The 15,116-nt window shown below is 48.8% G+C and overlaps 1 protein-coding gene across 16 annotated transcripts in view; it reads right to left on the minus strand.

Annotated features, from left to right (window-relative positions):
* The window catches only part of LOC114604421 (uncharacterized), a 52,063-nt gene that overhangs the window by 12,192 nt on the left and 24,755 nt on the right, over positions 1-15,116 (minus strand). For 6 of the 16 annotated variants that reach the window (XM_028744495.2, XM_028744499.2, XM_077933704.1 and 3 more), the window contains one exon: positions 2,811-3,749. The exons of 3 other annotated variants lie outside the window; for them this stretch is intronic. In XM_028744495.2, coding sequence (XP_028600328.2) covers positions 3,142-3,749 — 608 coding nt within the window. In that variant the 3' untranslated portion in view covers positions 2,811-3,141. 7 more of the 16 variants (XM_028744506.2, XM_028744498.2, XM_028744505.2 and 4 more) reach the window with 5 other exon arrangements.

Raw genomic sequence — 15,116 nt, forward strand, 5'->3', positions numbered from 1 at the left:
TACACCGAGAGACAATGGAGTACACCTCCAGGGGAGAAGACTAACAGTGCGCTAGCAACACCAAAGTGACCTGCCTGGGGCGTAAGCCAAATCATCATCATCATAATCATCATCATAATGGGTTGTCTCAAATGGTTCGCCAATGGAGTTCCACTTGTGCAGCAGGATTGCTTCCTCTCGCTGTGCACCCCCCCCAAAAAAAAAAGTGATCTGGAGACTCCACAAACATTTTGGAGCAGTTTTTGAGTGCAGAAGACCATGGGAGAGGGGAGAGGAGGAGAAGGAGTTCTGGTGCAGAAGCAGAAGTCTGCTGGGTGAGTGAGATGGCAGCACTAGCTATGACTCATGGCAGGTTTCTGCCCAATTTGCACACACTATTTCCTTTTGGCCACCATTATTACTCAGCTCAATCCACTGGCGCTTCCGCGACCGAAGTCTTTAAGGGGATGAAAAAGAGGGAAACAGCCTGTGAGCGAAAGAGCTCTTATCCCGAGCCATCATTTCAAGAAATGCCAAAAGAAACTGCCTTGACAATTCGCATTGGTCTGTTTCCTGCAGCTGCTTGTAAATCTTGTTTTGCATACTTGACAGATGCCAAAGTCAGGTCCTGGACCACCATTACCACAGGAGGGGAAGCCCAGCACACAGGAAGAGCAGCAAAAGCTATTTTAGCAAAAGAAAACGTAACACATAATGAAGTGAACGCAATCCTTAATAAAAAAACATGATTGAAGAGCGGATGCAAAATACGCAGGAGAGATAAAGAAATACTTCTTTGTGCAACACACCATTAAACCACAGGAGGCAGGAATGGCCACCAAACTAGATGGCTTTAGGAGAGGATTGGACAAATTCATGGAGGTGGAGAGGGTGATCGATGGCAGAAGATGCTGGACTAGATTGGCCCCCTTAAGGCTGATCCAACAGGCTCTTCTTTTTTAAAAAAATAAACATCTTCTTTTTTAAAAAAATAAATAAATTGTATTAACTTTTCTAAATTACATTTCAAAATATGCATTTAAATAACCTTACATCTATGACTTCCCTTCTTCTCCTTCCATGGTTCATTTTGCATATCATAAATCCCTGCATATTGCACATGAACTAAACCATTAGTAATCCATTGCTACAGCCATCAAAACTTATTTACACTGTTGAATTTATCTTAATGCTACCAGTGTTTTTAAATAAACACAATTTTCTCCTATACATTCAGTAAACAATTTTCAGTCTTTTTAACCAACAGGCTCTTCTTAGGCAATAATTAATGCAGCATTCACCCAACTGGGCTGATGGGCACTGCAGCACAAAAGAGCTGGAGGGCACCAGGTTGGCAAAGGATAAAATAATGGAACGAATGCTGCCTTTAATTACAAAATTACAAATTTAATTACAAAAACAGATGTCATTATAGGGTTGGGAGGATCTCACATGTCCATTCATGCGCTCACTTCCAATGCTCCTGTTTCCACACTGGCCCATTCAGCTTCTGCCGCCTGGCCTCCATTTGTAGAAAGTGTCCCTTGATTTTGTCTCCACTACCCTGCATTAAATTAGCTTAACTAGATTTCGCCAGCTGTCATTTAGCAAGCTTTGAGGGTTCATGTCGAACCCTTGTGGCACTTGTGGACAGCCCTCTGTGGCTTCTTCAGAAGAAATATCTGCCTGGAGATCAAGGACAATCCAGGACGCTTAGCTCTGCTCCAGGGCCAATCATCACCACAAACTTGTCTAATCCCTTTTGAAGCCATCCAACCTACTACATAGCCCCCATATTGTCAAAGGCAGAAGCTGACACAGGCAGTCCACTTCCTGAGCAATTAAAAAAAATATCCCTGCATGTAGGAAACAAGTATGTCAGGGACAGGGGTTGAAGCCTAGCCATCACCCCAATGTGCTCATTTTCTCTCTGTAGGAAATGGAAAAGCTTTCGACCATGTGAACCCTGACATAGGATGCAATCTGAGATGGCACAAGACTATTACCCTTTTAAACCATAGCAAAATAATAGCACGTCAGATCTTGCATCCTGTCCTGCTGCCAAGGCAGTAGACAGGATAGTGTGCCTCCCAATTTGAAAGAGGGGATGCAGCAGAAAAAGACAAACTTGTTTTTCTAACTTCAGCCTTCAGATTCCTGATTACGCTGCAGGCCCTTATCCTCCTAAGGATCTCAAAACCAAAACACTGAGCTCTCCTTCGCTGCATAAATTCCCTGCTGCTCCTGAAGAGGTGTTAGGCTTGCTGCAGTTGGTACCTTCCCCTCCTCGCCTCTGCACTGAAGCTCGGGTTATGGAAAACCTCTCTTCTGATTTTCCACACAATCTGGTAAGACCCGATTCAGCACATAAGATTGAGCTTTTGCAAGGCACGGAGAGAAACTCTCGGGCCCCCGGGAGAATTAATCAGTGGGGGTGAGCCCTAACGTCTGACTCGCCCTGCAGCAAACGCCATGCCTTCCCACTTTTTCAGAAATCCCCACCCCAAAGAACATCCTAAAATAACAAGGAAGTGGATGTTAAGGTAAGTCAGGGGCCTTGGTTATATGCCCAGGGACCAGACTGAGTCTGCCCCCTCGCTTGAGCAAGCGGCCAGGATCCACTTCCCAGGCAGCAAGCTCAGCCCAAGGACCTCCTTTGCTGCCCACAAAGTGACCCAATGGGTCTCCCTCATTGGATCGTTCATGGTGGAGGACGTGCTGGCACTCAATGGCGCCAACCAAGGACAGGGAGCAGAATTATGTGACCATGCATCCCCTGTCCTATGGACCCCCCCCTAAATTCAATGAATAAAGAGACAAGGCAAGTAGTATTTGGGTAAAATCAGGTCATGGCTTTATTAACTACTGGGGTAAGAGGTTTCACATAGACATCAGGGAGAACAAACAATTTCTGGCCCGTCTGCCGGAAGGACTTAATTTGGGGTCAACTGGAAGTGAGCGAGTTCTTGACCTGCATCAAAGAGTAAGTCCCTTGCTGGATTGCACCTGGGCCTAGCCCCCACCTGGGCATCCGAGCAGAAGCATCTTTCCCGGATCCCTTTTCCGGAGGGGTAGGCAGAGGCTACAGCCTCCCCTCAATCCAAGACTACGCCTATCCAATGCATCAACCGGCCCTCAAGCAAATGCTCACCGCCAAACCGCTCACATCTGAAAACAATACTTTAGGCCTCCCACCAGGTCAGTCAACCAAACATCAAGTCCCTCATCGGAGAGGTCTACCCCATCCTGTCGGAATAAGGCCTCCCGTTCGACTGTGATGTCAGGGTGTCGGATCACCCAGCCACCCAACATCTGCACCTTGTGCGTTACGTCTTTGTTCACTTTCTTCCTCATTCTCTCCCTTGATCTTTTCATGGATGCCTGCCGCGGTTCCGGGGCGCCAGGCCTCAGAATAATAGGCCAGTGCTGCCTCTCCAGTAGCTCGGACCAACAAAGGCTGATCCGTGGGTATTGAAAGTGCAAGGCCTCCAAGTCTTCAGTGATAGCCTTGACTAGGTCATAAATCCTTTGTCCGCCCACGTCGTTCTCACCCAGGTGAAAGATGATGATATCAGGTGGGCCCGCCGTAGAGATCCGAGCAGTCAGCAATGGTAGGAGCTGATGCCACCTCATTCCCCTCTGGCTGATCCACGACAGCTCTATATTCGAGGGGAAGCCCAGGTTGCTGCCCCACCTGGACGAAACTGCGCGGACTTCGGCCCAATACACAACGCTGTGCCCGCAAATCCATACCTTCTTGGTGGCCAATCCTCAAAAAACCAAGAAAATAAACAAGACAGTGTAAGTTCAGGGGCGCAGGTGTGCCCTGGAATGCCATTTCCTAAGGGACTTAATTCTATCTGCTAGTAAGTCCCAATTTGTCGTGATGTGGGGGGTTAGCTGGGAGGCACCAGCCAGCCAGAGGAGGAAGGCTCAGAGCCTGGGGAGTGGTGGTGGGGCAGAGAGGAGGAGGAGGAGAGGAATGGTGGGGTGCTGAAGAGGCAACAGGCTTTCTCGAGCCGGAAGATCCAGGCGCAGAAAGCGGTTCAGACTCAGCAAATGTTGCAGAGGAGGAGAGGACAGAGGCTGCAGAAGCATCTCAGGAGCTTGCCCTTCTTACTAGACTAAGTGTTAGCAATTTCACTCATCCGATGCTGCAACAATAATAATAATAGTAATAATAATAATAATAATAATAATAATAATAATAATAATAATTTATTTCGCTCACAAGGGTCATAGGAATGTGCAAGCCCACTCACCATGACAAGGTGATGATCCAGCAGCAAGTGAAGGGAGCACCTACACTCCAAGAATGGCTGCGGTGTTATTTCTCTATGATCATTAAACACTCTTAAACTGGTATGGGACTCTTAATTGCTTTTTTCTGCTGATGCACAGCCAAAGGGGAAGAGGGAGCCATTTCCCCGACGCCTGACAAACTTAGAAGGTGTGAAGAGGGCAACCAAGATGTTCAAGGGTCTGGAAACCAAACCTTATGAGGAGCACTTGAAGGAGCTGCATATCTTTAGCCTGGAAAAGAGGAGACTTGAGAGGAGATAAGAGAGATACAGGGAGGTAGCCGTGTTGGTCTGCCGTAGTCAAAAAATAAATAGATTAAAAATCATTCCAGTAGCACCTTAGAAACCAACTAATGTTATTGGTATGAGCTTTCGTGTGAATGCACACTTCTTCAGGAGATAAGAGAGCTATCTTCAAATTTCTCATGGAAGATGGAGCAAGCTTGTTTTCTCCTGCTCCAGGGGGGTAGGATTCAAACCCATTGCTTCTAGTTACAAGAAAGGAGATTCAGACTCAACAGCAGGAAGAACTTAAGAGCTGCTTCAACAGCCGAACAGTCTCCCTTGGGAGCTTGTAGGCTCCTTCCTTGGAGGTTTTTAATCGGAGGTTGGGTGGCCATCTCTCAGGGATGCTTTAGCCAATATTCCTGCATTGCAGGGGGTTGGACTAGATGGCACTTACTTTTATCTGTCCTGATTCTACCAATATCCAGCTTCCTTACTTCCAGTGCTGTAAGAGAGAGAAAAACCTTTCCCTATCCACTTTCTTCATGCCCTGCATCATTTCATAAACTTTTATCATGTTGCCTCTTCTTCACCTTTTCTCTCAACTGAAAAGCCCCAAATGCCATCCACCCTTTGTTCCCCTTCTTCTGAACCTTTCCCATCTTTACAACATCCTTTCTTAGGTGCGACAACCAGAACTGTATGCAATATTCCAGACGCATTCGCACTGCAGATCTGCATGACAGTGTTATGATAGCAGCAATTCTATTTCCCACACTTTTCGTAAATGATCTCTGGGATGGAATCTGCAGTTTTCAGTCACAACTCACTCCACTGGAACCTTCATCAGGCTACCCTCTACGAGCCCCAGGGTCTCCTCCCTAGTAAGGTAGCACCATGTGTATTGCTCTGTATGATTAACAATACGTATGGCTAGCACAATTAAGTGTGAATAAAAAATAAAGTTGGGTATCATGAAGGCAGAACTGTATAGGGAAGTTTTTAATGTTTGATGGTTTATTATGTTTTTATATTTGTTGGAAGCCGCCCGGAATGGCAACCCAGCCAGATGGATGGGATACAAATAATAAAATAAAGTAGTAGTAGTAGTAGTAGTAGTTATTCAGAGATAGGTCTCGGGACTGGATCAGTTGAAGACAGCCATATGAGGAGCCCAGGACTAAAGAGGCAAGACACAAAGTGTGGGATTTAAAGAGGGTCACTTTATTAACTACAGCAGAGTAACTTACAAACAGCAGGCAGGAAACGAGGAGACATGTGGGCAGGAGTCCAAGTCTCTCCTGAGACTCCAAATCCTGTTGTGAATGGCTAAGCCTACCTTGCAGGGAGGAAGGTGGTCTCCATTGCCCTCCTCTCCCCCCACCGCACCCCTTAAGATGAGCTCTGGCTGACTCATGCACCCTTGGAGCCCCACAAATCCAGGCAAGTGACACGGGTCAACCTCAAAGGAGATCCCTTTCCTGCCCCACAGGTCCCCCTGGAGCCGCTTAGCAACCTGAAAAGTGATTTGGAGTACTCGCGGTTTTGCCAACTTCTCCCCTTTCGCAGGAGGATAAAGCTCAGCTTAGTTCTTCTTCCCCCACCGCCGCAGAATATGTGCTTTTATTTCTGTGTGGAGATTAGAGAGGAAAATATCGTTCCCAGCAGCAGACAAGGAAATCCCATCCTTTCCGTAAAGTTCGTTCCTAGTGGGATTAATTTGGGTGTGAGATATCGTTCCGTCCCCCGTTGCATACAGCGCCATTCTCATTTGTCTATTAAACTGTTTCCGCTTTTTGCACAATAGCTTCATGATTGGGATGTTAATCCAGGCTCTCCTGGGCAAGATGTTGGACCACAGGATAACGACCCCCGGCCACCTTTGCCTAATCTCCTCCAAATCCTCTATCACTTTCTTAAGCAACTTGTTATACGACATCAACCCGAGGTCATTGCCACCTGCGTGCAGGACCACCATGTCCGGTTTCTGCCCGACCACCCCGTCCTGGAAGATTGTGGGCAACAGTTGACTCCACTTCAAATTTATCTTGCCCAACCACTGAACAGAGGCCACCGGGCCCAGACCAAAGTCAGCTCCCGGACTGTAGTGTTTCGCTCTATGACTGGCGCCAAGAACAATACCGTGGCCTGCGATGAGGACTCGGACACGCTTGCCTCCAGCCAGGCCTCCTGTTAAAAAGAAACATCGTCAGTAGATTGCAACTCCGGACAGTTCTCTTTTCCCCAGCTTTTCAGGAACCCAACGGTACAGAGGCCTCGCAGAGGTGTTTCCAAATTGAGGCACAATCCTAAATGAACAGGCCCAGAGTACCTCCAACACACCCAGCACCAGCTGCTCAAGTGTTTTCTAAGTTTCTGTCCAGAACTGAAACTTCGTAAGAAGATGGCCATGCGCACGAGGCATGAAGATCCTTGGAGAGTTGCCCCTATGCTCTGCATATTCCTTGAGGACAGTCACTGCTCAGGGATCAGCCTCCAAGCGTGGGCTTAACGGCACCATCGAGCTCTTCGGTCAGTATTGGACCGCGTCCTCAATAGAACCCCAACCTCCAAGAACACCAGACTGAGAAATCACAGGCAGGGCTGGACCACACACGAAGTGGACTGAGGCAGCCTCCTTGGGCACTGGAATCCCACAAAGGCATCCCACTTGCTCCTACTGAACACTCGCAAGATCTCACCATGGCCCCAGTGTCTCCTCACTTCTGTGGCAAAGGAGTGCCCCACAGAGATGCAAGAAGTGGCTGTGGCTTCCAGATTCCAGGGAGATCTCGCAGACCTCTCGGGGATATCTCATTGAACGTGCAGACGCGCGATTCCATAAAGCGAGTCCTTGGTGTGGCAGCGGCAAAGCCTCCCCATTTCATCTCAGGTAGAGAAATGGGACACACCACCCCTGATTGCAGGGCACACTCAGAATGTCCCATTTAGCTGCCAACTGCCCTGTTGTAAATGCTCCCTGGGTTGATGCTGTTAAGGCTGCATAAGAGAAGCCTGCTGGATGAGGCCAGTGTCCCGTCTAGTCCAGCATCCTGTTCTCACAGTAGCCAACGAGATACCTATAGGATTCCAGCAAAAGAGCCCTCTGCCCTTTTGCAGATTTCACATCTAAGAGGCAAGGTCAGGATCTCAGCCTGCTTGTCTGACCAAAATGCAAACTGTATGTAGGGCATGAACAACATTTCCTGCAGCCCGAGACAGTGAACAATGGCAAACTAAAAGAAATTCAGCAATAACGCTCTTCTAGGCTGCATCAACAGAAGTACAGGGTCCAGATCAAGGGGAGTCCTAGTCTCACTTTATTCGGCCTTAGCTGGACCACACCTGGAATACTGTGTCCAATTCTGGGCACCAGATAGATAGACAAGCTGGAGGATGCGCAGAGGAGGGCAAACAAGATGATCAAGAGTCTGGAAAACAAGCCATATGAGGAACAGTTGAAGGAGCTGGCCATGTTTAGCCTGGACAAAAGGAGACAATGAGAAGTTCCGAGAGCCATCTCCAAATATATCAAGAGCCGATTTTAAAATGCTTTCCAGTCTTTTGGCAAAGTATAAAAATCATGGGTTCTTATTTAGAAGTAACGCTAAGGTAGGACAATGTATATTGCTCTGTGTGATTAATAATACATATGGTTAGCACTATTAAGTATGAACAAAAAATAAAGTTAGGTATCATGAAGGCAGAACTGTATAGGGAAGTTTTTAATGTCTGATGGTTTATTGTGTTTTATATTTGTTGGAAGCCAACCAGAATGGCAACCCAGCCAGATGGATGGGATACAAATAATAAAATAAAGTAGTAGTACTAGTAGTAGTAGTAGTAGTTGTTGTTATTCAGAGATAGGTCTCGGGACTGGATCAGTTGAAGACAGCCATATGAGGTGGCCAGGACTAAAGAGGCAAGACACAAAGTGTGGGATTTAAAGAGGGTCACTTTATTAACTACAGCAGAGTAACTTACAAACGGCAGGCAGGAAACGAGGAGACACGTGGGCAGGAGTCCAAGTCTCTCCTGAGACTCCAAATCCTGTTGTGAATGGCTAAGCCTACCTTGCAGGGAGGAAGGTCGTCTCAATTGCCCTCCTCTCTCCCCACCGCACCCCTTAAGGTGAGCTCTGGCTGACTCATGCATCCTTGGAGCCCCACAAATCCAGGCAAGTGACACGGGTCAACCTCAAGAGAGATCCCTGCCCCACAGGTCCCCCTGGAGCCGCTTAGCAACCTGAAAAGTGATTTGGGGTACTCGCGGTTTTGTCAACTTCTCCCCTTTCGCAGGAGGATAAAGCTCGGCTTAGTCCATGTTCCCCCACCGCTGCCGAATATGTGCTTTTATTTCTCTGTGGAGGTTAGAGAGGAAAACATCGTTCCCAGCAGGAGACAAGGAAATCCCATTCTTTTGGTAAAGTTCGTTCCTAGTGGGATTAATTTGGGGGTGAGATATCTTTCCACCCCCCGTTGCAAACAGCACCTTTCTCACTTCTCTATTAATATATTGCCGCTTTTGGCACAATCGCTTCATGAACGGTTTAGTGCATGAGGCACTCCTGGGCAAGATGTTGGACCACAGGATAAGGATCCCCGGCCACGTTTGCCTAAATGCCTCCAAATCCGCTACCACTTGAGAAACTATATCCTCACTGTTCATAAACCTCATTTCATAGTCGTCCAAGTGCAGAACCACAATGTCCAGCTTCTGCCAGACCACCCTGTCCTGGAAGATTGTGTGCAACAGATGACTCCACCTGCAACTCTTCCTGCCCAACCACTGAACAAAGGCCATGTGGCTCAGACCCAAGTCAGTTCCCAGACTGGAATGTATCGCTCTACGTCTGGCCTGAAGAACTGTACGGTGGCCTGCGATGAGGACTTGGACACGCTGGCCTCCATCCCAGCCATCTGTCAACAAAAAATATCATCAGTAAATTGCAACTCCGGACAGTTTTCTTTCCCCCGGCTTTTCAGATGCCTATCGGTGCTTGGTAAGATGCTAAACATGACCTGTTTATGTTTTGTATGCCTCTCAAAGGTGTCTCCAGGTGTACTGCAGTTGGGGCCACCGTAATCCTAAATGAACAGGCCCAGAGTACCTCCAACACACCCAGCACCAGCTGCTCAAGTGTTTTCTTAGTTTCTGTCCAGAACTGAAACTTCGTAAGAAGATGGCCATGCACACGAGGCATGAAGATCCCTGGAGAGTTGCCCCTATGCTCTGCATATTCCTCGAAGACAATCATTGCTCAGAGATCAGCCTCCAAGCGTGGGCTTAACCGCACCATCAAACTCTTCGGTCAGAATTGAACCGCGTCCTCAGTAGAACCCCAACCTCCAAGAACACCAGACTGAGAAATCACAGGCAGGGCTGGACCACACATGAAGCGGACTGAGGCAGCCTCCTCAGGCGCTGGAATCCCGCAAAGGCACCCCACCTGCTCCTACTGAACACTCGCAAGATCTCGCCATAGCCCCAGCGTTTCCTTACTTCTCCTGTGGCAAAGGAGTGCTCCACCAGAAAAGCAACGAAAAGCGGCTGTGGCTTCCGGATTCCAGGGAGATCTCACAGACCTCTTGGGATCTCTCGCTGGAACCTGATACAGATAGGTAGCCGTGTTGGTCTGCCATAGTCAAAACAAAAAAATATTCCTTCCAGTAGCACCTTAAAGACCAACTAAGTTAGTTCTTGGTATGAGCTTTCGTGTACACGAAAGCTCATACCAAGAACTAACTTAGTTGGTCTTTAAGGTGCTACTGGAAGGAATATTTTTTTGTTTTGGAACCTGATAGTCACATCACAGATGTGCAATCTCAGAATGCACAGGAGTGGCAGTGACAAAGCCTCCCCATTTCATGTAATAGTAACAATAATTTGTTATTCATACCCTGTGCATCTGACTAGGTTCCCTAGCCATTCTGGAAGGCTTCCAGCACACATAAAAACACAGTAAACCAACAAACTTTAAAAGCTTCCCTATACAGAACTGCCTTCAAATGTCTTCTAAAAAACATATTGTTGTTTATCTCCTCGACATCTGGTAGGAGGGTTTTCCACAGAGCAGGCACCACTATTGAGAAGGCCCCTGCCTGGTTCCCTGTAACCTCACTTCTCGCAGTGAGGGAACTGCCAGAAGGGCCTTGGCGCTGGAGACGCTCCTTCAGGTATACTGGGCTGAGGTTGTTTAGGGCTTTAAAGTTCAGCACCCACACTTTGTGCTTTGAAGTGTATTGGGAGCCAATGTGAGTCTTTCAGGACCGGTGTTATATGGTCTTGGCGGCTGCTCCCAGTCACCAGTCTAGCTGCCGCATTCTGGATTAGTTGTAGTTTCTGAGTCACCCTCAAAGGTAGCCCCATGTAGAGCGCATTGCAGTAGTCCAAGCGGGAGATAACCAGAGCATGCACCACTCTTTTGAGACAGGGCACAGGCAGAGAGGATCTCACATGGAGCTAGTAGACAGCCACCCTGGACACAGAATTGATCTGCACCTCCATGGACAGCTGTGAGTCCAAAATGACACCCAGGCTGTGCACCTCATATCTGAGGGGCAGAGTTATCCCATTCAGGACCAGGGAGTCTCCCACAACTGCCCACCCTGTCCCCCCAAAACAATACTTCTGTCTTGTCAGGATTCAGCATTAGCCACTATTCATCCTCCAACCCTCTCAACACAGGACTTTCACTGGTTTCAGTGGTTCCGATTTGAAGGAGAGGTAGAGCTGGGTATCATCGGCATACTGATGAACACCCAGCCCAAACCCCCTGATGATCTCTCCCAGCAGCTTCAAATAGATATTGAAAAGCATCGGGGAGAGGACAGAACCCTGAGGCACCCAAGTGAGCACCCAGGGATCCGAACATTCATCCCTCAACATCACTTTCTGGACATGGCCAAGGAGGAAGGAGAGGAACCACTGTATGACAGTGCCCCCAGCCCGTCTAGACGGTCCAGAAGGATGTCATGGTCGATGGTGTCAAAGGCTGCTGAGAGATCCAGCAGAACTAGGAAACAGCTCTCACCTTTGTCCCTAGCCCGCCGGAGATCATCAACCAGTGCGACCAAGGCAGTTTTAGTCCTATGATGAGGCCTGAATCCCAACTGGAAGGGATCCAAATGGTCCGCATCTTCCAGGCGTGCCTGGAGTTGTTCAGCAACCACCTGCTCAATCACCTTGCCCAAGAATGGAAGATTTGAGACTGGGCGATAGTTGGCCATGATGGCTGGGCTCAAAGATTTTTTAAGAAGAGATTTAATAACTGCTTCTTTAAGTGGGTATGGGAAGATTCACACACGGAGGGAAGCATTCACCACCCCACACAGCTCATCGCCCAACCCTTCCCAGCACTCTTTATGAGCCAGGATGGGCAAGGATCAAGGAGACAGGTGGTCAGTTTCACTTGTCCAAGCAGCCTCTCCACATCCTCAGATGTAACAGACTGAAATTGTTCCCATGCGACATGACTAGGCATGCGACATGGGATAAAACATCCCCTACCACTCTCTGGAAACTATCTAGATCCATTAAGTGGCTGTGACGGACCATTCTAATCAGTCCCACTTCCCTATGCAGGGGATGGTAGCGGAGAAGTCTAGTTGCAACAGGAAGTGATCCGACATAGCACTTCTTTTGTTTCACTTTTAGTGTCAGATCACCCACATCCATAGAGGTGAACACCAGGTCCAAGGCATGTCCGCCACTATGAGTTGGACCAAACTTATTCAGGTACAGCCCCATGAAGGCCATGCTTTCCACAAATTCCCAAGTAAGTTCATGTTGGCATGGATGTTAAACTCACCCAGGACCAAGATGGGTGGCTCCAGAAAAACATCCGACGTGACCTGAAGCAGTGTGAGCAGGGAATCCTTGGTGCAGCGGGGAGGTTGGTACACCAATAGCAATCCTGTACTGCCTGTGCTGCCCCTATTGCCCAACTTTAGAGAAGTGGGTCTTCCTAATAAGGATGCCCAATGAAAACAAAGGACTTCCTAAAAATCACTGCACCCCCCCCCCACAGGACCTGGGTTGCTGTGCATAAGGGAAGCCTGGCAGACAAACACCAGCAAGAACACGCTCATATGCCTCGTCCAACCAAGTCTCTGTTACACATTCCAGTTCAAGTTCTCCATCCATGATCAAGTCATGGACGGCAGTGGTCTTCTGGATCACTGACCTGGCATTGCACAGCAGCACCTGAAGGTCATGTGGGACACCCTTGTTGATACCTGTAACCTTCTGGTCAGGACCAGACCCAGAGGCAGGGATAGTCTCCAAACAACGAGTAAACCTGCCCCATCGGTAATGACATGGTCTGGTCCTAGCGTAACTCCTCCTCCTGCCCATGATCACGGAAATCGTGTGTCCCAATAAATCCCCCCTCCCCCCGTAGAACCTGCCCAAGCCATCCCATTGGCTAGGACTCACTCCCTGAACCTATCCCCTTAAAAACAGATTTCCTTATAAAAACCACAAAACAAACCTATTACTAGAAAATAATAAGAGAAACAATGCCACTGAAAGCCATGATTGACTTCCCGCTCCTCCCCTGCTCGGGTGGCGAGCCTATTTGGGCTCGCCCGCAAAAACTGATGGATCCTGATAGATTCCGACAAGCCTTGCGGGACCCTGCTCCTCTTGGCGACTCGTTAGATGACCTTGTAGAGGACTGGAACAACTGGCTCTTGGCAGCCATTGATGAGATCACACCTAAGAGCCCTCTGTGACCCCGTCGAAACCGGGCCCCTTGGTTTACTGAGGAGCTCCGGAAAATGAAGCGGGATCTTGACGGCTAGAGCGAGTATGGCGACAGACTCGTGACGGAGCCTCAAGAACATCTTATAGGACGCTTATGAAAGCCTATGGCTATGAAAGCTGCTAAGAAATCTTACTTTGCAGCTTCCATTGCATCCGCTAGCTCTCACCCGGCACAACTTTTTAGAATAATTAGGTCAATAACGTCCTAAGGAGGACAACCAAATTTAAGGACAAATTCGACCCACAGCTGTGAGACATTCACAAGCTTTTTTGCAGAGAAAGTCCTGTTGCTCCGCCGTGACCTCCCTGCCAATTTAGATACAGTGACTGAACTGGAGGCCCCTCGACTGATTTCAGGTCCAGTGTTGGACCATTTCGATCAGATACTCCCTGCTGATATGGATAGATTCCTCCAAGCTGGTAGGCCCACCACCTGCCTCCTTGATCCGTGCCCATCTTGGCTGATTAGGGAGTGTCCAGATGTCACGCGGACCCCCTGGTTGAAATCATCAACTTGTCTCTTGACACGGGGATATTCCCAGGGGAACTGAAGGAAGCAGTGGTGTGTCCACTCTTAAAGAAAACTTCACTAGATCCTTTAGACCTATCCAATTACCGCCCAGTTTCAAATCTTCCATATCTGGGTAAGGTAATTGAGAGAGCGGTTGCTGAACAGCTTGGTAGGTTTCTGGAGGAAACATCGGCTTTAGATCCATTTCAGTCCGATTTCCGTCCTGGTTTTGGGACCGAGACGGCTCTGGTTGCCCTCACAGATGATCTCCGTAGACAACTGGATCGAGGCGGGTCAGGACTGCTGATCCTTTTAGATTTGTCAGCAGCCTTTGACATGGTCGATCATGATCTTCTGGACCACCACCTCGCAGACTTGGGGATACAGGGCATAGCCCATAACTGGCTATGCTCTTTTATCTCTGGTCGGGGACTGAGGGTGGCACTAGGGAGGGAAATGTCGTCGCGCCACTCCTTGGTGTGTAGAGTACCGCAGGGTGCAATCCTCTCCCCGATGCTTTTTAACATCTTTATGCGCCCCCTTGCCCAGATTGTCCAGAGCTTTGGGCTGGGCTGTCACCAATATGCTGATGACACTCAGCTCTACCTGCTGATGGATGGCCACACCGACTCGGCCCCGAACACACTGACCAGATGCTTGGAAGCTGTGGCTGGATGGTTTCATGGGAGCCAATTGAAACTAAATCCTTCGAAGACAGAGGTCCTATGGCTGGGTCGGGATGGCATGGGGATGAGGGACCAACTCCCTTCTCTGGCGGGGGTCCAATTAGTGCCATTGCCTTCCGTTAAGAGTTTGAGTGTAATCCTTGACACCTCCCTTTCCAAGGAGTCGCAAGGTTACAGCAACAGCCAAGGCAACATTTTTCCACCTTCGCCGCATCAAGCCGTTAGTCCCTTACCTTTCCCGCCCCGACCTGGCCACAGTGATCCATGCGACGGTCATCTCCAGGCTTGACTACTGTAATTCGCTCTATGCGGGGCTGCCCTTGAAGCTGTCCCAGAAACTCCAGCGGATGCAGAATGCTGCAGCGAGGCTCCTCACGGGGTCTCTGCCATGGGAGCATATTCACCCAGTGCTTTTCAAGCTGCACTGGCTCCCGGTGGAGTACAGGGTCAGATTTAAGGTGCTGCTTTTGACCTTTAAAGCTCTTCACGGCCTAGGACTCTCGTACCCACGGGACCGCCTCTCCCGGTATGCCCCACGGAGAGCCTCAAGGTCCACAAATAGCAACACCCTAGTGGTCCCGGGCCCTAAGGAAGTTAGATTAGCCTCAACCAAAGCCAGGGCCTTTTCAACTCTGGCTCCGGCCTGCT

The sequence above is a fragment of the Podarcis muralis genome, chromosome 9, assembly GCF_964188315.1.
Source record: "Podarcis muralis chromosome 9, rPodMur119.hap1.1, whole genome shotgun sequence".
NCBI lineage: Eukaryota > Metazoa > Chordata > Lepidosauria > Squamata > Lacertidae > Podarcis > Podarcis muralis.